General features: G+C 40.8%; 2 protein-coding genes and 1 non-coding gene across 3 annotated transcripts; 1 reads left to right on the top strand and 2 right to left on the bottom strand.

Moving 5' to 3' along the window:
* The first annotated feature begins 4,802 nt into the window (after nt 1-4,802).
* Nucleotides 4,803-4,875, top strand: TRNAK-UUU (transfer RNA lysine (anticodon UUU)). Its single transcript has one exon. It is a non-coding gene; the product is annotated as a tRNA-Lys (tRNA).
* A 6,189-nt stretch (nt 4,876-11,064) lies between these two features.
* LOC148802117 (uncharacterized) lies at nt 11,065-12,893 on the bottom strand. Its single transcript, XM_088897826.1, has 2 exons — nt 12,818-12,893; nt 11,065-11,939 (listed from the first exon to the last, which is right to left on the bottom strand). The coding sequence occupies exons 1-2, from the start codon at nt 12,891-12,893 to the stop codon at nt 11,065-11,067; spliced, it is 951 nt and encodes a 316-aa protein (XP_088753952.1).
* A 6,651-nt stretch (nt 12,894-19,544) lies between these two features.
* Nucleotides 19,545-20,623, bottom strand: LOC104599084 (uncharacterized). The gene has a single exon (XM_010261453.3). The coding sequence runs from the start codon at nt 20,498-20,500 to the stop codon at nt 19,955-19,957; it is 546 nt and encodes a 181-aa protein (XP_010259755.1). The 5' UTR covers nt 20,501-20,623; the 3' UTR covers nt 19,545-19,954.
* Nucleotides 20,624-27,850: the final 7,227 nt, after the last annotated feature.

Below are 27,850 nucleotides of genomic sequence, written 5' to 3'. Positions count from 1 at the left end.
CCACGACGGTATGAGCTTGAAAATACGGCCTGAGCTTTTTGGTCGAGATAACGAGGGTGAAGCTAACTTCTCCACTTTGAGGTACCTGATCTCAGCGTCGCAGAGGACTTTGCTAACATAGTCTATAGGTCTCTGAACACCATCATCTTTTACCAAGACCAAGTTTATGGCATCATCCCCTCCTAATAAGTATAAATACAGGGTTTCACCTGATGCCGGTCGAGCAAGGAGGGGAGGTGAGGCGAGGTATAGGTATAGCTCATCGAAGGTGCGTTGGCATTCCTCCGTCCATTGGAAATCTTTTAGCTTCTTGATGGCGCAGAAGAAGCGAAGGCAACGGTCGGCTGACTTCGACATGAAACGGTTGAGAGCAGCTATTCTCCCTGTGAGCTTCTGAGTCTCCTTCACTGACCGAGGGGGTGCCATGTCTAGTATGGCCTGTATCTTGTCCGAGTTGGCTTCAATGCCTCTTTGGGTGATGACAAAGCCCAAGAACTTGTCCGATGTGACATCGGAGGCACACTTTCTTGGGTTAAGTTTCATGTTGAACTTGCGTAGACTATCAAAGGTCTTGGCCAGGTCTAAGGTGTGTGCTTCGGCTTTTAGGCTCTTCACTACCATTTCATCCACATATGCTTCGACATTTCTCCCCATTTAATTCTTAAACAACTTGTTGACAAGGCGTTGATAGGTGGCCCCTATATTCTTAAGGCTGAACAGCATCACTTTGTCGCAGTATGTGCCGTGCTCGGTGATGAACGAGGTCTTCTCCTCATCCTCGGGGGTGCATCTTTATTTTGTTGTATCCGGAGAAGACATTCATGAAGCTGAGTAGCTTGTACCTTGTAGTGGCGTCGACGAGGTGGTCTATCCTCTGTAAAGAAAAACTGTCCAACGGGTAGGCTCGGTTAAGGTTTATGAGGTCAATACAGATCCACCATTTCTCGTTAGCTTTCTTCACCAAAACCACATTTGACAACCAGTTAGGGTAGTGTACCTCTCGGATGAAACCGACGTCGAGTAGCTTATCAACTTCCTCTCTTATGACCTTCTATCGCTCTGGCGCAAAGTTCCTCTTCTTTTGCCGAACTGGCCTAGAGATCGGGTTCACGCTCCGCTTGTGAGTAATGACCAAGGGGTCAATTCCAAGCATATCAGCGGTGGACCAAGCAAAGACGTTGACACTAGTTTTGAGGAAACTTACCAGTTCGAATGGGCATTCAAGGGGAAGGTTGGACCCGACACAGACTATCTTCTTAGGGTTTGGCTCGTCCAGGGGAACCGAGACGAGGTCCTCGGCCGATTGGCCTTAGCTCGTTGGCTCCTCTCTGAGGTTGAGGCCCTCCAGTGTTAGGGCCTCCTTATTCTTGCCCTTTAGCACTGCCACATAACTCGGACGCCGTGCTCGGTGGGGAATTTGAGGGCTAGGTGGTAGGAAGACATGGCTGCCCCCAACGAGTGAAGGGTTGGCCTGTCCATTATTGCATTGTAGGGGGAGCCAACATTCACTACCAGGAACTCATGCATCCAAGTCACCTAGTCCGATTCGGTCCCTACCGTGATGGGCAGTGTGATCTTTCCCTCTGGTCTAATGACACTACCAGAGAAGCCAACGAGGGGAAAGTCAACTGGCTGGAGACGCTCGAGCGGAAGCTTCATCCTTTCGAAGGTGTTGTAGAAGACAATGTCGGCCAAGGAACCACTTTCCACTAGGATCTTCTTCACATGTCGTTGGCGGCGACTGCTACGACCATGAGGGTGTCTTCATGGGGGACTATAACCCCCTTCAGGTCCTCGTTGGTGAAGACGAGGGCCTTTGGACAACTCGGTCTCTTCGAAGAGTCTGAGTATTTCTACTTCTTTGGGGCTGGCCCGTTGATGTTCAACTACTTGGCGTTGGCCTTACGGGCCAAGGCTGAGGCTCCACCCGAGGCCATGCCCCCGGTGATGATGTCGATGACGCCTTCCACTTGCTGGTGTTGTTGCTGCTGGGAGGACGTTAAGGGGCCCGCGGCGAATGAGGGACTATCTCATTCTTGAAATCCTAGTAGTCCTCTGTATCATGAGCGATGCCCCGGTGGTACTTGCAGTATCTTTTGGGATTTCCCTCTTGGGGTTCCTCTTCATGTTCTCAAGCCACTTTACATACTTCTCCTCCCCGATTTGCATCAATATCTAGGTACGAGTGGAGTTAAGTCATGTGTATTCATTGTAAGCCAGGGCCGAGGCCGGTGGCTTCTTATTATCCTTGCCGCTATGGTTGTTGGGATGGTGGTGGCCCTTGCCTTTCCTCTTCTTCTCTGAGGGCCCGTTATGGCGCTCGATTGCCCTCTCTTGATTGTCCCCGGCCGATGCCTCTTCGGCCGTGAGGTACTTCTAGGCCTTTTTTAGGAACTCTAGCTTTGTTTTCGGCAGGATCTTGGCCACCAAGCACTTGAGGGCTGAATCGAAGAGAAGTCCGTTGATGGTGGCGTGCATGGAGACCATGGGGTCGAGGACTCGGACATCGAGCTCTTCCTTCTTGAAGCGGTCGATGTAAGACCGTAGACTCTCGCCCTGTTTCTGTTTAATTGACATCAGTGAGACTACATTTTCTGGCATCGTCTGCTACTGATGAAGCGAGCAAGGAATAGGCTAGTAAATTGCTTCCATGAACCGATTGACCGAGGTGGGAGGCTGGAGAACCAATGGCAAGCTGCCCCCCTAAAGGTGGCCTGGAAGGTTCGGCACGTCAAGGCATCAGATTACCCATAGAGTATCATGAGCGCTTTGAAACCTTCCAAGTGGTTGTTGGGGTCGTAGCTCCCATCGTACGTCTCCAACGTGTGAGCCTTGAAGTGCTGGGGAAGAGGCTCTGAAATGATGTCCGGGGTGAAGGCGCTCATCCTCCCCGTCTAATTGCTTTGGTTAGTCGAGGCGTCAGCTCGGCTTTCGCGAACTTGTCGGAGCTCGTCCCTGATGGCTTCGAGCTCGGCTTGCAGCTCCGCGATTCGAGGGTCAGCGGAAGCCTGCACCCCTCGCTTGTCTTCGCGAGCATGGTGGGGGTTGGCTCAGACTCTGGAGTGCTCCGAAGAGGGATCGCACATCTCTCGTGTGGCGTGGTGGTCATTTAGGACGTCACAGAGGTCGCAAATTGGAGGGGGAGAGGCATGGCACTAGCCCTCGACCCTAGAGTGGGCGTTGTGACGGCCGAAGCGTCCTCCTTCGTCCCGAGTGTTGTCCCTCCTACGACAGTGGTGCTGCTCAGAGGGGTGGCGGTTGTCTTTGGACGCCGCTGGTTCTTCCTCCCTTCGACTGGGAGGCCTTTCGTTCCTCCGAGGTGGGCTGAGGGGTCGGCTGCTGCCCGACTGAAAGGGCTCGATCGAGGGTTGGTAGTTTGGCCTGCTCACGCTGGCCCTGGTGTTGAGACACCCCGGCAGGGCTGTCACCTTGGGAGGGACCTCCTCCCTGGGGGCATGCTTGCTCCATGCATTGTGTTAAGTATTCCAGACAATCGAGGACCGCTTGAAACTGCTCGTTCGTAACCAGGTTCTGAGGATTCCTGGTTCTTCGTACCATAGTGTTTGAAGCTAGGGAGGTTTTAGTTCTTAATGCTTTAGGGGATCGTCTTAGCAACATTTCCCACAGACAGCGCCAATTGTTGATGCTCGGATCGGGCGAGGACAACAAAGTAATTTTGCTTCCGAGCTTCGATGGAAATGGCCAAGGGCTTCGAAGGTCTAAAGAGGGGAGGACGTGGCTAAGGACTACATCCGAGGTGGAAGGTCTCTTCGGATATTGTAGAAGCTGAAGGTTAATGTGGAATGTGATGTGCGAGAGGTCTAAAGGAGGCCTCGGTACAGGTCCTGTAAGGGATGAAGTGTCAGAGGCCTCGGGTGAGTACCTGAGGCAAAGACTCTGATGGTCAAGTTAGTACACACATAAGGTGAACTAGAGGTCTGGAATCAAAGGATCTAGATGAGGTCTTAAATAGCACTTAGGTTCTCTAGAGAGAGAAGTAATGCTTAGAGAGATTGCTCAAGTTTCAAATCCTTTACCTTGTGGGTGGTGCCTTGCATTTATATCAGGAGTTGCTTGGGAGTAGTTGGGCTCGAATGGCCCAGATGCGAGTCGTACAAGGGCCTGGTGAGATGTTCTGCTAGGGCCACGTGGCACCCTGGGATTGGGTTCGTCCGGTCTGTGCCTAGTAACCCTGAGTGTCCCCATGGTACGCTCAGGCTGGCGCACTCTGATTCGACACATGTCAGCCCCGTACAGGCCAGCCAAATGTGCCTACATCAATCATCATGATCATCATCATCATCATGATCATTATTATTATTATTATTATTATTATTATTATTATTATTATTATTATTATTATTATTATTATTATTATTATTATTATTATTATTATTAGAATGAAAAAAAAACCGTTGGACGGTTTGAACTGAACAGACGACCCGTTCTAACAAAAAAATAAAAAATGGTCAAAAACCGTTGAACGATTCAAATGCCCAGGTCAACGGTTTGCTGAGCAAATCAATGATTTTTTGCCAAAAATCTAGGGTAAAACGGAACCGATCAAGTGAGCGATTCCTAATTTTTTTGGAGTGATCGTCTGATCCAATTTGGTTTTGAAAACCATGCCTCATCAATTAAATAACTTAGAACCTTTCAATCAATCTAAATTCATTTTAACTTTTACGATAGAACGTTCAAGATGTTAAAACGTCATCCAATGGTGAATGGATGAATGAGGATGGTAACCGATCATGAATCGCGTCTTGCTATTATAGTTTGGAGTGATCATTTATCGTTACGCCGTCTTAGCTCAGCCGGTAGAGCGCATGGCTTTTAACCATGTGGTCGTGGGTTCGATTCCCACAGACGGCGAGATAATAGAATTCTGTGTTTTCCAAAAAAAACAAGTCAAAAGTCGTTCGAGCTGGGTTTTTTATTTTCTTTTGCAACGTTTTCTGATTCCCTTCTAAACGTACCAACTCATGTATCTAAATGTTCTAAAAATTGACTTCATTCTGGAGTGACCGAGTCACAAACCTCTCACTCTCCATATATGATCCGGGTCAATATACCTTTCACCCATTTATACTTCGAAATTCAAATATCATTATTTTTTTTCTTTCCTCATTTCACTCTGATCCTGAGTGCTGTGTCTTGACTCTTGCATTACCATCATTTTTTTCCTGTGGCTCGAACATCTCTCTCTCAGAAACACATGTAAAAATCAGTCCTTGGTCTTGTATCCAAGGGTTGTTCCTTGTTTCCTTGTTCCATCTATAGATTGCTTGCATTTCTTAACCACTTAAATGGCCTAATTTCCTCTTATTGTCGGCCACTTTCTCTCTTAACACTCTCATTATAGTACTGTAGCACATCTTTTGCATATGTGCCTCTAGTCCATTACCAAAGGACACTCTCTTATGTGTCTCTCCACTGTCTCTGATCTCAAGAGATCTTTGTTGTAAGAATGTCGAACTTGCTGGTCATTTGATTTGTGAAACATTAAAAATGGTGACAAAACCTCCATTGGCGTTCTCAGCTCTCTATCAAGAACTCACCCACCAATTGATGTGCTCTCCAATGAAAGAAAAAAAAAAAAAAAAAAACTTTCATTCTCGTTTTGGCTTTCAGAATTAACTGTGAATGACACGTGTAGGGCACTTATTTGTTGCTTTATTGACTTATTGAGAGTCTGATTCTTAGTCTATGATCAGTCAAGTCAAACAAAATTATTTGAATTTAGTTTGACACAAGACACTAATCAAACCATTCAGCTTCCACTACCATGCATTTTTCTTAAAGTATCATATTTATTATTAAAAATGCACATGCATTGCATATGACAATTTCAAGTGCCTATGATGATAATAATAAAGAAAATACTAGCATGTGAAGCATTGCTTATTTCACATCATATGAAGTAGAATGCATGTATGCCAATACCTGTAGATTTGGCTTCAAATCTTGTTATGATTTGTAGCGATGTTTTCAATTTGCGGTTGAACCAAATGGTAAGATTGATTAACTTGCCCTCAGATAAATTTCTGTGTATGTTTCAACCAAAACCACTGACCACTTGATTGGGGAAAAAAATAAAAAAAGCCCATTAACTTGGTCAACAATCAAATTGAACAGCTGACATATTCGATGGGGACAATGGGCCATGAATAAGACATGCATTAATTTTTTTTTTCTTTTCTTTGGACATTGTTAGCCAGTTTTGTATTTAATAACATTAATTTTCACTTTTGAAATATATTTTTGTTTAATGTGAAGAATATATAATATTAAAGATATGTTTAATTTTTTGTAAATTTTATATAACTTATATTAAAGACATGTTTTAGGGTAAATTGTTAAAATCTCCCCTGAAGTTTGGTAATTGCAATCATCTCTGCTGAACTTTCTAATACAGTTAAAAGTAGACTCCCTCTATTAGAATCCTCTAACAAGAGCCACAAAAATATCTAAAATACCCATGCAATTACTATTGAGACTGGTTTATATGGAAAAAACAATACACTCTTTATGAACAACAAAAAAAAAAAAAAAGAGAATTTAAAGTTGCAACTTCACCTTTGAGTGATTGATATGAAGGGCAAATTCTAAAAGTAAATCAAATAGTTCAGGGGAGGTGATTGCAATTACCAAACTACAAGGGGGTTTCAGCAACAACCAGAAACTTTACGGGAGGTTTTAGCAATCTACCCTTATTTTATCATTTAATTTAGCAATTTACCCATGCTTCGGAGAAAGAGCAAGAAGTCGTGGAGAGGCCACTGTCTAGGGAGCCCAATGTGGTGAACATTGACGACGATCACATCGGTCCGACCTTCATCGACTTCGCGAGCATGCTTAATCAGTTTGCTCCACCCCTGACGTCGCCCTAGAGGGGTCCAGTTTGTGTGGCTAGGTCTACCTCCCGAATTGGGATGTCACCGCCACAGATAGAATCTGAGACCCTTGCATCGCCTTCAAGGTGAGCACTGAAGGACAGGAGGGACTTCATTCAACGGATTGTGGCCAACCTCGGTAGCTTGATATTCCGGGATGCACTGTTGATGAGTACTGATCCTTCAACACTTGGTCTTCGTGTGTGTTCACCTCGCAAACTCTTTCTTTTTGGTAGACGAGTTGTATGACCCACGCTTTATATGACCGTTCTATCACTATGGAGCGCGACAACACATAGATGACGACTGAGATTGACTTCCTCCGGTCGCAGTAGAAAAGTGCTTGGTTGGAAGCCTGAGAAGATAGCCGATAGTTCCTCGATGTGTCATCCAGCCTGACTCGCCAATTGGAGGAGGCGAAGAGAGGTAGAATAAGTACGCCGAGGACATCTAGTGGGCGAAGTAGCTTGGTGCCGAGGAGTTCCAGAGGTCGCTCGAGTTTGAGCGCGTAAAGACGGAGGCTTCTATGCCTTATCTCAGGAGGGGGTTTCACCTGTGCCACCACTATCTCTAACAACATCATTTGAACTTCAACTTTGGGCATGTCTCGACCAAATCAATCCCAAATGACGTGAGCACCTGCACGGATGCTGAGCCGGATACTTTGGATGACATGGAGGATGGCGAGGACGAGTTGGAGGAGTGTGTGGGAGACACTAATGACTAAACTACCTCTATTCTTGGACCCCCCCTGTTTTATAGATTGTACTTCAAGCCTCCGAGTTCGGATTTTTATTGAGTGAACTGCACTTTTTCTTCTTCTTCTTTTTTAAGTAGTGATGTACTTTATACTTTTTTGCATTACTCAATGAAATTGGATTTTTGCATATACTATGTCCCGCTTTCTCGTCTTCTACTTTCTGTCACTAGAAAATAGGCAAAGTATTAAAACACAATCCAAGGTTTCCGAGGTGCACCTATGCCTAGATCTCAAACTGACTAGGCATATGATTTTCGCTAAGTCAAAATGTTGCCAATTTGCCGAGCTACCAACATCTTTCAAGTTGGCATGGGGGCCTTAAAGTTGAAAGCAGTTTGGCTTTCCCTTGTTCGTTTGACCAGGTCATTGTAACGGGCGGTCTATACTTTTGTTCTTGCGGATGCAACTCAAAACTTCCAAACTCCTCATAAGTAGTATCTCCTTAAGTTATCAATGTTCCAAGCATGGGATACCTACCTTCCCTCCAACGTTTTGAGCATGAACGTGCCTTCGCCGATCACCTTGAGTTCTCTATAGGGGCCTTCCTAGTTCGGACCTTGAGTACCAGGTCCCCAACTTGAAATTGGTGTCACTTAACTTGGGCATTATTGTACCGAGCTACCCGTTGTTGGTATGATGTACCCTAAATGTAGGCTGTCACGAACCTCCTCCACTAAGGCCATGTTAGGTTGAAAGGTGTCTCGTTGGTCACTATCTTGATAGTAGTTCGGTAGGCCCAGAGAACACTGGGCAACTTGTCCACCCACAAACCCTTAGCTTAGGAAAGTCGAGCTTTCAGTCCATGGAGGATCGCCCTGTTCGTCACTTTGGTCTAACCGTTTTCCTGGGGGTAGGCCACTGAGGTGAAATTCTATTGGATCGCCATCTCAGCAAACCAATTCTGAAACTTGATGTCTTTGAATTACTTCATGTTGTCCGATATCAACACCTTGGGGAGTTTGAATCTGCAGATAATGTTCCGCCAAAAGAAATTTTGGACATTGCGATGTATGATGGATACCAATAGCTTAGCTTTCACCCACTTAGTAAAATAGTCCATTAAGACCACCAAGAACCTCCTCTGCTCGATCGCATGTGGGAAGGGACCGAGAATATCTATCCCCCACTTGCAAATGGCCATGGGCTAATGAGATACCTCAGGTTGGCGGAAGGTAGATGTGGTATGTTAGCGTGCCGCTAACACTTGTCGCACTTCTGAACTAACTCCACTACATCTACACTTGTCGCACTTCTGAACTAACTCCAGTGCCCAGCCCCCCAAGTGTCCTCTGCAGATACCTTCGTGGATCTCACATAGCACCTAATTCGCTTCTGTTGGTCGTAAGCAATGCAAGTAAGGGAGCATGAATGACCTATTATGTCGTTGCTCCCCAATGATAACATATCGAGCTGACTGTAACTCTACTCTCCGAGTTGTGTTTCATTTTGCTGGTAGGGCCTCATGGCGCAGATAGTCAACGAGCAGGTCGATCCAACTCTGTTCCGTAGCCAAAACAGGAGTGACCTCTTCTACCACCCTTTCTATGCTAGGTTGTAGCAGGTCTTCAATGTAGACCATTCTCTTCTTGATGTCCATTACACGAGCCAGTTTCGAGAGCGCATCGACCTCGGTGATCTCTGACCTCAAAACTTGATAGATGTACCAAGAGTGGAAGTTAGGTAGGAGCTCTCTAATCTTGGCCAGGTAGGCCAACATGGTGGGTTCCTAAGCCTCATACTGCCCATTCACTTGGTTGACCACTTGTTGAGAGTTGCTACACACCATGAGATGTTTCACACCGACCTCCTTTGCCAGCAATAGCCCGACTGTCAGCGCCTCATACTCAACTTTGTTTTCCGAAGCTCAAAATGCAAGTCGGAGAGCGTACTCCAGCTTCACCTCGCTAGGTCCATAGAGGATTAATCCCACTCCACTTTCATGCTGGTTGGACGAGTTGTCCACATGGAAGATCCAGGGCTCCTTGTTCCAAGTTGGGTTGATTGTTGCACTAGTAGATGCCTTCGAGGTGGTCATGGGCTCGACTACTTCAAGGGTCAGTGTGTTGAATGTGCATTCGGTGACGAAATCTACCAGGATCTAGGTCTTGATCGTTGGGCGTGGCTCAAACCAGATGCCGTACTCTCTGAGCTCAATTGCCCATATTGCTAACCTTCCCGAGACCTCAGGGTTCTAAAGGACTTGCCTCAGAGGTCGATGGTCAGGAAAACAATGGTATGGGTCTGAAAGTAAGGGCATAGTTTATGGGCTACTAGCACTAGTGAGAAAGCTAGCTTTTCGATATTCAGATACCTTGTCTCGGCAACATGTAGGACTTTACTTATGTAGTAAACAGGTTGTTGCACTCTGTCCACCTGGAAAATTAAAACCAAACTTACTACCTCATCACTCGTTGAGAGAAAACTTAGCTCATCTCTGGGCTCTAGCCTAGTGAGTAAGGGTGGTGAACTTAGGTACCTCTTCAATTCGTCAAACATGAGTTAGCACTCTTCAGTCAACTCAAAGTCTTGTTTCTTTTTTAGGGATTTAAAGAATGGAAGATACCGCCCAATTGACTTAGATATAAATTGGTTCAAGGTGGCTACCTGACCTGTTAGCCATTGGACCTCTTTAATTGACCTAGGGGGTCTCATATCTAGCACGACTTGGATTTTGTTCGGGTTGGCCTCGATGCCACGTCGGTTCACTATGTACCCAAGGAGTTTGCCTGATGTGACCTCGAAGATGCACTTGTTCGGGTTGAGCTTCAATTTGTCTTTTCTTATAATATAAAAAACGCAATTTAAGTCAGAAATTAAAGAATTTGAAAAATGGGTTTTCACAATTAAATCAGAAAACACTTTGTTTACAAGGCACTAGTAGGTTGCTCTAGCATTTTTTAAACCAAAGGGCATAACTTTATAACGGTACAAGCCTGTTTCAGTTACAAAAGTGGTTTTTTCCTGGTTGACTGGATCCATCTAGATTTGTTTGTAGTCGGAGTAAGCATTAATGAAGCTCAAAAGCTCAAACCCCGAGGTCATGTCTACCAAGCGATCTATCATAGGGAGTGGGAAGTTGTCCTTTGGGTAGGCGACGTACATGTGCCACTTGTCATTAGCCTTCTTCATGAGCATTAGGTTTGCAATCCAACTCGGGTATTAGACCTTAACGAAATCTACAGCGAGGAGCTTCCCTACCTCCTCGTCCACCATCCTCCACTGCTCCTATGCAAGGTTCCTTTTCCTCTACCGAACTAGTCTGACTAAAGGGTCAACATTCAGCCTATGAGTTATGACAAAGGGGTCTATGTCCGACATTTCTACTACCATCCAAGCAAAAATATCTAAATTGTTAATTAAAAAACTTATCAATCTAGAGCGCAATGGTTCTGTGAGGCATGCCCCGATCTACACCATCTTCACAGGGTTAGTATTTGAGATCGGCACCAGGATGGCATCCTCCATAGGGCGAGCTCTCTCGTCGCCATTCTCCGGGGGCGGCTCCAAGTCGATGTCGGTGGTCTGCTTTCCTTTGCCTTTAAGCGCGACCACATAGCACTTCCGCGACTCGAGTTGATCTCCTTGCACCACTCCCACTCCACAGCCCATTGGGAATTTCATCAACAGGTGATAAGTCAACACCACGGATCTGAGGGTGTGTAGGATTAGTCGACCCAAAATGGCATTGTAGGGCGAGGGAGTCATGACCACTAGGAAGTTATGGTCAAAGTGCACTTGGTTTGGTGGTGAGCCTGCTATCACAGGCACTCTTATGCGGCCTAGAGGCCGCACCACTTCACTAAAGTCGACCAACGGTACGTTTGCCGGTAACGGGTCCTTCCTCTCCAACTCTATTCGCTCGAATGCCTCTAGGAAGATGATGTCCACCGAGCTTCTAAAGTCGACCAGAATCTGCGTTAACTTGAAGTCATTTATTAGTGACTTGACCATGAGGGTCTCATCATGTGATTGGATCCTGCGAGCGTCATCCTCGGTGGAGTAGATTACTTCCTCCATGTGGGGGCACTTAGGCAAGTTCTCATCTTCGTGCATGAGCTCCCAGACTGAGTTCTTTCCCGTGATCATGTTGATCACACCACGGATGGGCCGCTCTATTGGTGGTGGGTCTTGGTGAGGCTTATCCCTATTTTGATCCCTGCCCGACTGTGACACTTCTTTGGGTTGGTCAGCAGGTTGGCGGCGGTCTTCCTGCTTAATGAATTGCTTCAGGTATCCTCGACGGATCAACTCCTTGATCTCGTCATTGAGATTATGACAGTTTTCTGTATCGTGCCCAATGTCCTAATGGAAGTGTTAGTACTTGTTTGGGTTCCTGTTGGTGGGGTCTCTTCTTAGTCTGGGTAATCATCTGATGTATCGGTCATCTTTATCTACATCAGGATTTCTCCCCTCTTTGCGTTGAGAGCGGTGTAGTTGCAGTTTTGGACAGATGGAGTACGAGAATGCCGGCTTGAGAACCTGTTGCCTCTGTAATGGAACCGGCTCCTTCTTCGTGGTGATCTGCTACGTTATCTATGAGTAGGGGTGATCATTTCAGCCTGGTCTGCGCAAGCCTAGCTCAAAAATTCCAAGCTTGGACCTGGGTTTTGTGTCTAGGCCCGGCCCGGGCCTAGGCCCACATCAGGCCCGCAAATTTTAGGGCCGGGCTTGGGCTTAATACTTCAAGCCTAGTCCGAGCCTGCACCAGCCCCCATATATTTAAACTTACACATTTTGTGTATAATGTATACATATGTATACATGTTATTTTACATTATATTATATATTTTATATATAAATATTATAACATAACATGTATAATTTATATTATATGTAATATTTATATTATATAATGTACAAAATAAGTTATATGCATGTTATGTCATTTAATATATAGATATGTAATGTTTTATATATGAGGGACATTGGCTCAGAATTAGGCCCAGCCTAGGCCCGAATAGACTTGGGCTAGGGCTTATGTTTCAGGCCCGGAACCCCGGGCCGGGCCGGACCCGAGCCTAAACTATAGCCCTTATCATAAGTGCAAAGCTCGGCCCGGCCATGATCACCCCTAGCTATGAGGGGACCTATTGCACCTGTTACTTACTCTTCCGCCTTTGCTTGTTGCTCCCAAACTTTTCCTCTGATCTCTTTCATTTACTGTTTAGCTCTAATTGAGACCCAAGCACTTCTTTGGCCTTCGTGAACTTGGCAACTTGGTTGAGGAAATCCTCCATAGAGGTCGGAGGGTTCAACTCAACCTCCTAGCGCAAGTCAAGATGCCAGACATTGTTTACTGTCGTAGTGAGATGTACGGTCAGGTCGAGGTTAGGCATTTGAAGCCGCTCCAGGTTAAACCACTTGATGTAATCCAGGAGCTTCTCATCGCTGACTTTGGGTACCACTTTCTTGTTGCGAAGTGGGTGGTAAAGAGGTCAACGAACTAATTCCAACTCTTAATGGAGCCTACAGCCAACCTCGAGTACCACATCCGAGCTGTGCCCTGGAAAGTGGTCGAGAAGGCCTTGCAAAGGCTCATGTTGTTGGCCCCGTTTAGCTGCATCAGGGCCTGGAAACTGTTGAGGTGGTTGATTGGGTCAGTTGTTTCATCGTATAATTCCAAGCAAGGGGACTTAAAGTCCTTAGGTCGTGGGGCCATGAGGATTTTTGCGGCCAATGGTGAGGTGCAAGCACCAGCTGTGCTGACAAGGTGGCGATCTGGCTCGCCTCTTTCTTGTCTTCTTCCTTCTTTTCTACCTCCTCGTTGTCATTCGGGGTGAGGCGGCTCCTCCCCACATTACAGCGTATACATTTGTGAAGCCTTCTTCGAGACCCCTTAATGGAGCTGGTGGCCTCAAACGTAATGACTCAAGTTGATTCTACAACGGGAACTTGGTTCTAGTTGTCATGACGATGAGGTGGGTCCAATACTTGGTTTTGATTTTGATTATGGTAGCTGGGTTGCTGGTTTTGGTTGGTGTTCTGCCTTGCGGCTTGATCTTGCTAGTGTTGTTGTTGTTGCCGCTGATGTTGTTGTTGTTGCTATTGTATCCTTGCTAATGCCACAAAATGGCCTTCCCACATTCTCATTTGTAGGTATATCCCGCGGACAAACTGCACCAACTCGTTGAATTGGCAACCATCAATTCCAACGGGAACCACGGAGGGCTCGACCGGTGGAAGAGGCACATTCACAATGGGTAGAGGGCAGTTAGGGTTCTGTGTGTCAGGCACACCAGGTAAGGTTAGGGGCATAGTGAATTGCCCGATATTAATAGAGGGGACGTCATTATGCATGGCATGCTAGTCTTGCCCCCTGTGATTGTTCTGTCAACATGTACGCTATTTTTTATTTGTTGACAGGGGTGTTGTTGGAGAGAATGTGAGAATACGACTTTTGTGATGCATTCACACAAACGATGCCAATTGATGAGGCGTGATTTGGTGCTCCTTGTTGGTAGATAGCTCGGACATCAGACTAAGTAGGTCGCCTGGTTGTGTTGCAAGAAAGTGATTATTAGAGTGTTCAGGTAGCTTGACTCGGAGTGGGCACTCTGATGCTTAAATTAGCGAATTGGTACTATTTTGCAAGAAAGCAAGAGAGCTAGAGAATTATGAGAGCTAAATCGTGTATACATTTTCTATGAATGGGGATGCCTTTATTTTGGCTAGCTACCATGAGGCTCACGAAGTGCATCCAAGATCTCTAGCTCGTCTAGTTCGGAGGTGGTTTCACGCCTAGAGATGGACTACACATAAGCGGGTAATGTCTATCCAATCACGTCCGAAGCGGGCGGGGTGATAATCAGCTCTTTCGACATGGCATCGTGATCCCAATGAAGTTGGAGGCGATAACCTGGAGGAGGTCACCCAACACACCAGGCAGGTTGCTAGCTGAACTTGGTTCAGGTCAGCGGAAGCAGGTCGCCTCTTACGCTGACCTGATGTCTTGTCGGGCCATTCGCATTTTGGTTTGTTGAGGTAGTGTCGAGGTCGTCAGGGCGTGTGTGAGGTGTTCGAGGTGCTCCTGAGGTTTGCTTACGTGGTACTAAGATGTCGTCTAACTATTTTGAGGTACCATGTGTCATCACATCACTAAAGGGTCAAATCGCCCCTCATCAATTGGTATGATTATGAATAGAGGTGTAAATAGGGTCATGCCACCCGTGGCTCGACACGGCTTGTCCTGACTTTGGACCAGCCCGCCATGACCTGGCACGACGATACGTAGGCTGTGCTAGGCTTGGAGTTTTAGGTCCGCGGGCCAAGCTGGCATGACATAACTGAGCAAGCCATTGCCTGCAACCCGCGTGCCGGCACGACCCATATATATTATTTATATTATATTAATAATATATTGTATATAATATAATAATAAGATAAACAACCATTTTCAATTTTATTATATCAATTTATTTAATTATTGTATATATAAACAATTGTATACATCAAAGTTCATATAAAATTAAAATTTTATGTTTTCTTCAAATTTTTTAAGTAAATAGCTTTGGCCCAGTCCATGGCCTGGCCTGCCCCAAGGCTTGGCCCGTGGACCAGCCCGGCCCGTAGCACGTCATGGCACGGGCTTGGGTCATGGGCCTGGTCGGGCTGACCCCCAAGTTATCACAAGGGAGGGCGGCACAGCCTGTGGGCCGGTACAGCATGGCCCACACTTTGTGTAGGCCTTCCACAAGCCATGCCATGCCAGCCCGAAGTGCAGGCCGCCTCTAATTATGAATTAGATATAAATTATCTTTTATTTCCTAGTTCTTTTTATCACACTTGCTTTTTTAATACAATGAATATATAATATTAGACATGTACCCTACCTTTTCTATAAACTTTTATATTTTCTAGAAGGGAATGTTCCTGATTAGTAATAAAAGTAAATTTTTATTTTCACATTTACTTTTGTTTATTAAGACGAATATATAACATCATAGATGTATCTCGAATATTTTCTACAAAATTTTAGCATTTTTGTTTTGTATCCTCTTTAAATGCTTATTACTTAATTATGACATCACAAGTTAATCCATTTGACTTGGAAGAATAGACTATTGACTCACCACCTATATACAAAAATGGTTTGACGTTTGATTTAAATTTTGTATTTCATTTACATTATTGATAAAATAATTTTTGTTTATTACACTTATTTTTGTTTAATATAATTAATATATAATATTAGATATGTGCCCAAAAATATTTTTTTATTTTTGTTTTTTTTTTATTTTTAAAGTTTTCTTTTTAACTTTGACATTATGGGCTGATCCATTTGACCTAAATGGAGGACCATTGATCCACCAACTAGATGGGAAAATGGTTTCATGTTTGGTCGATTTTAAATTAGTTCATTGTCATCATTAATAAAAGTAATTCTTGTTCATCATACTTATTTTTTGTTTAATATAATGAGTGCATATTATTAGAGATGAAGCCAAATTTTTCTACAAAATTTTCTTTAGCTTTTGTATTTTTTTTATATATTTATCTATTTGCAAAACTTATATTATCTAATTGTGGCATAATGATTTGATCCACTTGATCCAAATAGTTTAGTCAAAGGAATTTAATGATGAGAAATAAAACCTTAAATATAGGATTGAGAGAGAATATACCTTTAATATGAGTCTTAATTAGAGGAAATTGAATGAATTAAATACTGGTATTCAAATTAGATTTTCTATCCTCATAAAAGAGAGGAACCAAATTTAAAACGAGGGGTATCTTAGTTAATAAATGTTTTAAAAATCTTATCTTAGTTAATAAATGTTTTAAAAATCTAAGGGCTCGTTTGATTCACACGAATAGGGGTCTGAAATCGAAATTGAAATGGGTTATTCCAATTCCAATTATTTGAAAAACCATTCCGATTCTAATTCCCATTCCAACTGAAACCTTTTTATAATATAATATAAATGTTTCAATTAAAGATCCTACTCACCAACAATGTGTGATGAGATACCCATATCTTGTTGAGCATGGATTTTCTTTCAAATTCTATATTAATTAAGAAATGATGATAAAATGGAAAATGAAGCTAACTCTTATTAATTCCTCAAACTGAACCACAGTAGGGGTGTGATGTGGGCCATGCTGGCCCACTTTTGTCATACCACCTGCATGTCTCATGACGACTACTGTTGTGGGCCATGTTGACACGACAAGATAATAAATTACAAAAAAAAAAAATCTTAAAAAATTTATTCCATATGAATTTTAATGTATACAATGGTTCATATATGAAATAATAAAATAGAATTAAAAAAATAAAAATGTTTTAGATTACAAATTACAAATGAAATTGGAAATCAAAATTTACAATAATATTAAAATTTTTGTACATTTATTGGGTTTTCAATTCCATCTCCTTCATGAATCATGACCATCATTTTGATCTTTTGGTATTCCATTAGATGAAGTCATTAAAGTATCATGTCCTTCTCAAATTTAGGGTTTCTAATGGCTAAATACAAAAATGCCCCTAAATTAATTGTTTATATGTATTCGATACATTTAAGTCATTTAGGGCCCCAAACCATCGTAGCGCGCCCATGGGCAGCGTAGCCCGATTTACACCTAACTCAAGTCCATTTCACAAAACGTTAAATCTGAATTATTTAAGGGGCCCAACCACTCTTTGTGCAAAAGTTTAAGAGATTGAAGCACTAAAGACAGCTGGTCTTTCCGTAGGCCCAATAATCTACCTCTTGCATTGTGACTTCTTTGTCACGGACCAGCGTCACAAAGAAAGCTCTTGATATAATTCTAAGCCATTACCATTAGCCCATAACACCCAAGGACAGAAATTGACCACTTTAAACACTCCCATTAAGCCTGTATTTGGCATTCTTTATTTTTAGGACTTTTCTCTTTTTTGGATTAACAATCTAGTGTTCATATGTGCATTTTAACCAAATACAGCCTAACCCTCTATAGAAAAGGCCATTTACCCATTTCCTGAAATGGGTTGGATCCGAGTTTTATTTGATTCAACAAACCATTACTAATTTGCCACCAGCTGATATAAGATATTATTCTTCTATGTTGCTTGGTATTCTAGCTTCTATGTCATCAACTTAATTATTAGCCTTTTTTTAGGGCATTTCTGCAATCCAATGACCAAGTTATTCATGTAAATCCAATTAATGAACGGTTTTCATTTTAATTGCTACAACAAACCCTAATTTCTTCAATTGAACCCATCCCACAACAAAGTAGAAGGCATCTTTTCTTGCTTTTACTTTTAATTATAGTACGGCTTTTTGATGAAAAGAAGAGAAAGAGATGAAAGCATGATTAACAAGAGAGAAGAAAATTTAAGAGAATACAAAAATGGGAAACATTGCAAATGCACAAAGTGGCTTTAGCCTTTAGCTGCAGTACATAATAGCCCCACAGGGTTTGAGTGGAAGATTTAAGACAAGTAAAGGATGAAAATGTAGAAGACTCTCTCATCGTCGCCGCGTACGTTCCAACTTCCAAGTCCCAACTATCCTTCCTTCCTTTTCTACAGTCACCCACCACTTGTATCTCCAGAAAAGAAAGAAATTTGGAAGCAGATGCATACGGCATACCCACTGTTTTTATTCTTCCTATACCTCATTTCCATCTAGTACTTCTCCAGTACTGCCACTTTCCACCTGATCTAATCTTATCTAAAACAACAAGGAGAGAGAGAGAGAGAGAGACTCCAGTACTCGACAATCGACATTGCTGATGACTGTTCAGGCTATTGTAGGTCCCAACTCTGTTCAGACATTAGAGAGAGGCTAAGGATGAGAGGTAAGAATAAAGAAACTAGTTATTCAAAGAAAAAATAAAGTGATTAGAAATTAATTACAATTAACTCACTAAGGGTAAATATCAATAATCTTCCTTATATTTTCAAATAATTTCACCAAGTTCCTGAATATATGAAATGTGTTTTTGGGCCCGGTAGACTAAAGGGCCGGCCCAGCTCAGCTCGTTCTTCTCTTTGTCGGTCGTGGACAATTTTAGGCCCATGTGCTTGGTTTTTGTCAAAAAAAATCCTGGCCTAATAATGTTAAATATAATAAATATAACATCTATATATAAATATATATATATATATATTAATTTATTAAATTATATTATAAGTAACACCTTTTATCTGGACCGGACTTCAAGGGCCAGGCTCGGGCCCTTGAACAGGGTTTTTGGTCTGTAGACTTTACTTGCACCTTGCTTAGGGGTGAAAGTCGAGCGGGTTGGGTCTGATTTATGGTCAATCCGGACCCAATCCAGCTTAAGGCCCCAGATCAAGCTCAATTAAGGACCGAAACTCCAAGCCCAGTTCGGATTGGGCCCGCCCAAGTTGCACCTCTAACCCCGATTCCTCTGTAGTTTGTTTTTTATTTCGAAAAACTTCCCCAAATTCCTCGGGGACGTTAAAAGCAGATTTTTTTTTTAAAAAAAAAGGAGGTTAATGAAATGAAATGAAATTAATCTTTAAATTAAAATCTAAAAAACAATATAAAAGATAAATTAAATAGACCTCCCCTGAATTCTGACAATCACCTAAACAAAACCGTTACCTTAGCAAAAACTCGTGCAGATCTTCGCGGTCTCGTCTCGCCACATCCTGACTCCTGAGCTTAACAATTAACATACAGGTGTCGCTTCTTTGTTTTTTTTTTTTTTTTTTTTATCTCTCGTAACTTGTATTGTACTGTTGATAATTTAGTTTTCATATTTCAACAGTTATTTTTTGACCCATCTCCATTCTCCAACTCCAAACAGCAGTTGGATTCATCTGAACCATTGCCACAACTCTGGGCCTTTAACTTTCATTGTAAGAGATAAACCTGCCCAGCTGAATGGTTCAATCAAATGGCTTCTGCAGAGTGTCAAGCCCTCCTCTCTTCTGTTTTAATTAGCGAGGAACAGACAAGTTTCTGTTTTTACTGAAAACTAGAACTATACAAGAAATCCGTAGTATATTTTCGCAGATTTTCTGGAAAAGTTCAGATCTCTGAAGTCTGAACTTAAAACATTAACCAGAAGAAGAAGATTTATGAAACGAGCTATCTATCATTTCTTCTCACAAATTTACATTCCCGGAAGAGTTTTATAAAAGGGAAAAGAAGAAGAAGAAGAAAATGAAAAGAAAATTTACAAACTATAATCTCTCCTCCTCTTCCCTCTAAGGAGAGCTCATACCCCATCAAAACACTCTGCTCATATTCAGAAACCAAACCAAAACCTGAAATACGAGCTTTCCACACCAAGCATCGTCATTTCTGTGATAAAAAAAGAAAAATTGGAGCAAAGCTCACTGACTCTGCTCTTGTGTCTCTCTGTTTGCTCTCTCTTGATCCTGGTTCTCCTCCTGGTTCTCGTCCTGGTTGCTTGCCTTGGCTTTCTCGGTATTCTCTGGTTTCTCGCTATCTGGGGTGATTCTGTTGTTATCATCCTTGTTTTTACTATTATCTCCGAATGCAGAAGCCTTGCTCGAAATGGGTGTTGCCAAGAAGGTTGGCTTCTCATCGCCAGCCATGATCACCAAAATCTTCTCTTCAAACGCAGTTGGAATTTTCATGGCTTCACCAGCTTTGTCATTCCCGTTCTCGGGATCTCTCTCACTGCCTTCTCCCCCCTCCATCTGCCCGGAAAGTTTCCAGTAGGAACAGGCGAGGATCAATAGAGCAAAAGCTATGAGACCCAACATAGCTGCCAAGCCCCCGAAAAGGTACGGCACCGGAGAGTGCCATGGCGAGTGCTGGCCCGCTGCGGCTGCCGCAGACGCAGGTGCTGCTGCCGTGGCCGTGGATCCAGTAGCTACTGTGGTTGTTGTGCCGAAGGTACCACCTGTCCTCATTTTCTTTTCTGGAGTGTTTGATCTCTCAAACAAATTTCAGGGATGCTGAGAGAAGAATTGTGAGATGGATAGAGAGAAAGCTGAGGAAAGTCTGAATGGATCGATGGAGAAATGAGATGGGTTGATGGGAATTTATAGGGAGAAAAAGTTGGGTGTGGATGTCGTCATTGGGAGGAGGCTGTTTCTTGAGAGTGGGTCTAGGCAAAAATACTCCAATACTGGTTTTTCTTTCTCTTTTCTTTTCTTGTTTTCCTAAAAATTCTCTAAAGAAAGCTATATTTTTTTTTCTTATTTTAATGTGAAACTTATCCGAGCAAAGGGCCCTTAACTCAGAGAGAGAGGTGCTTGCGTGATGAGAGGAGCAGCAATGATTCGGGGAAGGAATTTATGGGAATGAGAAAGGGACAGCGGGGTCGATTGATTTCGTCACTCATTTGATTAATTGATTTGAAATTCTATAATGGGGTTTGGAGGTTTCACCATCTTCATCTTCATTCAATTCTGGATCTTGTTTATAACAGTATTAGTATTGTGTTGAAGAAGCTTATTTTGAGAACATTCAATTCACTTGAGCTCGCTTGCTATGATAGTTTTCTTCTTCTTGAAGGTTGATACAAGTAGAAGGCTAATGTCAAGTGTAAAAGCTTGCTTCAAAGCATGGTTCATATCACAAACACCTAATTTCTTCTTCTTGTCTTCACATCAATCTCTTGATTAGTATTATAGTTTGAACTCAGTTCAATGGAATAGGGCTATTCAAGTAGCAAGAAATGATTTAAGGGCTCAAATTAACGATGGATAAAACTGACCAGAATGAAATGGGTGAGAGAGGATTCATATATATATATATATATATATATATAACCAGCTCCATGTAAATGGGACTAGGCTTTCGATGTTGAAGGAATTAGAATTATGGTTTTCAAATAAAATGCAAAAAGAAAAAGGCAAAGGAGTCCCAAAGGTACTTTTGTTTGGCATGAGTGACAATGCACACCCAGGAATTTCCACAATTGTGTGGACTCCTTGATTTGACCCTTAACCTATCGTATATTATGAGGGTTATAGATGGTATTCTCCTCTTACTGCGTGAAACATTGTGGACTTCTTTTGAATATAATATCCCAGATTACCTTAGGCTAATAAAACCTTGTAAAAAAACAGTTTTGGGCCTTTTGGCATTCATATTTTCCTCAAAATACTCTTTAGATATTATGGATTTTTTTTTAGGTTACAAAAATTTAAGAGGAGAGTAATGAATTCTAAGTGTATTGAGGAAAGTTTTCTGTAATGTAGGTCAATTCCAGCTAGACTATTATCTGATATTTGACAAATTTTTACGAGGCTAATTTAAATAACTCGCCAACTTGTGAAGTTATTTAATTATGATATATTTTCATATTTTTGGGCATTATAAATAAATGTCTTAATGAATAGTGCAATATGCAGGAAATAGGTCCCTGTCCTTGGTTGAAGTCAAAAGTTAGTCAGAAAATCATATTTTCTGGTGAAAAAAAAAAAAAAAAAAAAAACTTGAAACCGGCATTCTGCATTGCCGGGGGGGAGGGGGGGTTGAGTTGGGCTTTTGTAAAAATTTAAACGGGCTTAGTTCAAAGTAGTATAAAATGTAAACTTGCGCCAACTTTTGCACCCTAAATATGATACCGAAAAGCTAGACTGTAACTTGTGTGGGGCTCGGGTTGAGTTTCTTTTTTTTTAATCCAAAATTTGAATGAACCCGGTTCGAAGCCCAAACCTTAAGTAGTGTAAAATGTTAAATTGGGCCAACCCAAGTCACACTCCTACCAAAAAGCATGGTTTTGAAAACCGGATTGGTTGACCCAAGAACGGGTCAGGCAACTGGTTTTGTTTCATCTTAAAACTGTTTTTAAGCCAAAATCATTGATTTGATCAGCGACCCAATGACCTGGGTTGTGGAACCATCGACCCATCAACGTAGTTAGAAAGTGGTTTTTAGCCATTTTTCATTTTAATTTTTTTTTTATTTTTGTAAATCAGAATGGGTTATTCATTCAAAACCAGATAGTCCGATCACTCGACCCAGAAACCAGTCTCCAAAACGGTTCTATATCCAGTTCAGTTTTTAAAACCTTGTGTTTAGCGAAAACATACTCCCAAATGCAGCAATTGTACTCTAGAAAATTTTTAAGAAGACAACAGTTATTAAAGCACTACACTTTTCATTTTATTTGAATTTTGAAGGCAAATGGGCAGGAGTAAAGAGGGTAAAGTGGGGTTTTCCCTTTATGGTAATAGTTGAAATTTTGTAAGAGGTAGCTAGTGTTGACTGTTGAGGAATGAACAGTTGTAATTGGAAGAGCAGCCGATGCTGAGGAGTGAGGAGTCAGATCAGATAGCTTCTGTTTTGGCTTACGTGACCAGTCCATGGATTCCCGCATTTCACACCCACGTCTCTCTCTCTCTCTTGCCATCTGATCTGTCGTTTGGTTGTTTGGCGTTTGGCCTCTTTGCTTACCCGAATTTATGTGCTTGTATTATACGGTAGAGGGCATAAATGCCACTTTGGAATCCTATTGGTTGGTTCCATGTCACCCACTTTCTCTGTCTAGTGTGTACACGAACCTGGATTTTTAGTGATGCCACGTGGGGTCTAGGTATAAATCAGATGGAAGCCTTACTAAAAAAGAGAAGTGTGTGTTGTTACATTTTCTTTGTAGGTTCTTTCCCCACACCAAATTCTTTCTTTTCCACTACAAAAGGTTTCTTTTCTTATTTTCTCTTTCTTGTGAAATATTTGCTTAGAAGGAATCAAGGAGGGACACCCTGTGGTATTTTGGAAAATGTGAATGAATGAGGATGGTCATTCTGTACATTTCATATTGATCAAATTAAATGTCCATAGGTTGATATTAATTGAATAGTGCATCTTGATTTTCTTGGGATTGCTTATGATACTTTTCAACTTCTTGTGATGATATTTTATAGTGATTTTATTATTGCATGGTGCTTCTTGTTGCATTATTTACCATTGAGTCCTGACTAGAGTAATATTTGAGATCCTATTTATACATATTTATTTGAATATGGTGGCTGAAGTGGCAGCCAAAAATGGGTTCATATATATTTCACTTTTTCTGTGTATGATCAGCATAGAAAAATAAAATAGAATAAAACAAAAGGGCGAGATAAACTCATCTATCTCAGATGATATCTTGAACTTTGTAAAAGTTTCACCCTATCTATATTATTATGATAGTTCTGTAAAAAAGAGAAAAGGGTTTCCTCTCAATTTTTTTATAAGGCAAAAACTTTGTTTACTCAACTTATGATTTAATATTTTCTTTTCGAAATGCAATGAAATTTATATTAAAGAATTCGAATAACAGGTTAGCTTATATTGTGCCAAATTTTAGGCATATAAACAAACTATGTTCAAATTTTTAATATTTCAATTTAACAATATTTGAGTTATTCATGCATCCATTTCTTAGGACCAAGAATGTAGACAAAGTTAGCTCCTAGAACGTATAGTATGGATTTATAATATTGATCCTTTATGTGGAAAATATTAAAGTTTTCTGATTTTTACACAACCTTTGGATTGGGTTGAAATCTAATGGTGGGTGGTTTTTATAACAAGGTGTATGTTTTGTGTATATAAAATGTGGTTTTTATTATTTGTGCAATGTCAAAAAATAAAATAAAATAAAAATTGGGTTCAATGATCCTCCCTAGGGGTGGCCACAAGTCGAGTCTTTCACGAGCTATTCGAGCAGGGCTCGTGAAAAGCTTGGTTAAGCTCGGTTTAAATTGATCAAGCCGAATTTGAGCCTGATATATATCCTTGTTTGCTAATCGAGCCTAGTAAAGCTCGGCTCGTGAGGCTAGTATTAAATAAATAATTTTTATTATATACATACATACATAAATATATATAATAAATAATTTTATTATATATATAATAATATTTTTATTAATATAATATTTTTATTTTTATGTTTAATAATAAATAATTTTTTATCTAAAAAATAAAAAAATAATTTTTATTAAAAAAACTTGGCTTATAGTCAAGCTCGAGCTGAACCGATCTCGAACTTGCGAGCTATGAACCGAGTCGAGTTCGAGCTCAAGTCTCTAGCTCGAATCAAGCTCAGCTCGAAACCACCCCTACTCCCCCCCCCCCCAAAAAAAAAAAAAACAATTTAACTAAATTTCTAGAGAGAACAAAAATTATTAAAATTATTTTATACAATTTTCAGGAAATAATGAATGATGTTTGTTCCTATACACATTTTAAATTATGCTGATTGGCTCAGCTCGAGCTTGACTATAAGCCATGTTTGTTCCTATAAGCCAAGTTTATTGGAATTAGAAAATAAGCAAATTCATTCTTTTGCATTTTTGATAGTATAGAAAAATGAAACAATTAGATGGCTTCTGTTTCTATTTCTGAAAATATAAAATAAAATTATATTAACAAGTCCTTTTCTTCTTATTTGACAAAATTTAGTAGAAGAAAATTGACAAGAATATTTGAATAAGTTTAAGTAAAAGTACCAATAATAAGAGGAATGCTGAACTTATTCCAAGGTTGGAATACAGATTCATTCTCATCATGTGCTTTATCAGTGGTAAATTATCAAAACATCCTCAAGCAATTCTACTTAGAGGCATAAATACTCCTCACACGTACATGTGTAAAGCAAAGTTATTTTTTATTTCTTATTCTCAATAGTAAGCATAGATTACTTATATATAAAACCACAAGAAATATCATCACTCATATCTAAATTTATTTATGTGATTTTGTTGGAAATTTTAGGTGGCAAGTTCTGTGTTTTAATAGAATATAACAGAACTTAATTGAGGCTACTAAAATAATCAAAATAATTGCTTTTTTTCTCATTTTTTCATCCCAAATTCTGGAATCTATGTTTCAATATTGGATGGAAAATTTTCTGAATATATAAGTACGCCATATCAATAAAGAACTTTAATATACACCATTTAATAGTACATGTCATGCAGTTTCCCATCTCATCAACTAGTTAAATCATCAGCCAATTAACTAAAATGAACCAATAAATTTGAAGTTTTAGACATGAATATTCTTATTAGATAAGATTAATTAGATAGATAACCCATCACCAAAGCACAAGTTGAGCATGAGAATCATACATGTCAGCTAGGAGTTGAAAGGGAAACAACCAAGCTGATTAAAATCCAAATGGACCCCAATCTCAACCAGATAAAAATTAAATTTGGGTGCAGATTTCTTATCTAGAAAAGAAAAAGAAAAACAGTGTCCAGTGAAGCCAGACCAGGTCATGTTCTATGCAGCCCAACTCAGAAGCTATAGACCTGAAACTTTGATGAATCCTTCAAAATATATGGGCAGCAGGGCAGGTAATAGATTGGACCAATAACTCCCCAAGATAATTAATGTACAAGGCCATACAAAAGCGCCTTTGTATGGCTAGCTAAACCCTAAATACACACAGAGAGAGAAAGAGAGAGAGAGAGAGAGTGTGTTAAGACAATAGTGAAGTTGTTGTAGAGTCTCAGTTTGGATTTGACGGGATAAAGCAAATTAAAAGAGATCAAATCAGCTCCCCCAACGTCTCATAATACATCTCTGTCGTGTATTTGGAATATCTCAAACATTATTGGGGACAATCTTGCAGGGATTGATTTGAACTCCAAATAAAAGAGCAGCTCAGGTGGTTTAATCATGAATGGCAAAGGTGGGGGCCTAGGGTCGTGTAGGCGTAGTACATTCCCTCCGACCCACAACTTTAAGGTTTGCCTGCCACCCTCCCCCACCCAATTGGATTTCACATCCAAACAACTACTATTCAACTATCATGCTATTCGATGCGAGGAAAAGTATATGCAAACCAAACCCAAATCATGCGTCAACTCCCCTTAAATAATAGAACCCACTACGTGTAGGTCCCACCCTAATTTCCCAAAATTGGTGGATCCATCCATTTCCTTCTTAATTTCCTCTTCGTCAGCTCCCACCCAACGTACACGCCAAGGACAGATGTTGGATATCTCCTCTGAGGCACGGTTAAGTAATAAATAAACTTAAGGTTGTGTTTGATTACAATGTAAATAAATTTGCACGGACTTTGTTTGGTTGGGATACAAATAAAGTAAATTAAGATATGAAATAAAATAAAGTAAAATCTAAAACAAATTTAAATGAGAATTTATATTTTTTTACATTTACACTTTTTATGCATTTATACTAGTACAGATAAAACTGCACTGCAATCAAACACAGCCTAAAGATAAAAAGATGAAAAGTAAATAATCAAAAATCAAACCCCACTTTTAATAAACAATTCCAAACTAAACTTAATGCCTGTTCTCTCTCCAATTAGACACTAAGCTTGGAATATTTTCATAATATATATATATATATATATATATATATATATATATATATTATTTTTTCCTTTCGGGTGGAAAAGATCTTCATTCTAACCTTTAATTAAATATAATACAGATAGATCATGGGTAATATGGAATTATGGATTATGAGATATGTTTAGATGCGACGTCACTTTTGCTTGTTAAGTAATTAATATAAATCAAGGAAGTGGAGATAGCACCACCACATTGATTGCTATTGGCGTCTATCCAGGCTCAAAAGCACCTTGTTTTCTCGTTTATCACATTCTCTAAAGCCTAAAGCTAAGTGATGACAATGCGAGAAATATTAGTGTATCGGATTTGGGTTTGGTATTGCTTTTGGATATGAATATGTAACATTTGTTTAGGACATTGTATGTGAATTTGCTTCTATTCTTGAGCAAATAAATGATTGTGGAAATTAATTTATATTAGCTGATTAGTAAAGTCTACTAAGGAATTTTTACAATGGGTTGTTTCTAAATCCAGTCAATGATTAATTACTTTGTTATTTAATGCATTAAATAATTAAACAATAAAAATCAACTTCAGCCATTAAGAAACTCATAAACTCGACCGATCCTTCAAAATTTATTCACTATAAGATAAAGTGATAAGCTTTTAGTTCAGCCATCCCAACTGTGATCAGAAGGCTCCTAAGTTCGATCGATCCTTTCCCTTCAAACCAAGCACAACATTAATTAAATTCATGCTGAGGTGGGGTGGCATTGTGGCAGTATTAGTTGGTCTATCCCTTTCCTTGCCTCTTTGTCTGGACACTTGAGCGTGTGTTGGGGGACCTAAATGAATCCATATAAGACACAAAGTCTCTCCAGAATCTATATGAATTGGAGACAAAATCGTGGACAATGGGTTGGGCTATTTATCATGAATGAACACGCTAATGTTTATCATAAATTTTATCTATGTTGAATATTAACGTGTTCA

The sequence above is a fragment of the Nelumbo nucifera genome, chromosome 2, assembly GCF_055504915.1.
Source record: "Nelumbo nucifera cultivar China Antique chromosome 2, China Antique-T2T, whole genome shotgun sequence".
Lineage (NCBI taxonomy): Eukaryota > Viridiplantae > Streptophyta > Magnoliopsida > Proteales > Nelumbonaceae > Nelumbo > Nelumbo nucifera.
This window is presented reverse-complemented; position numbering and strand designations above follow the sequence as displayed.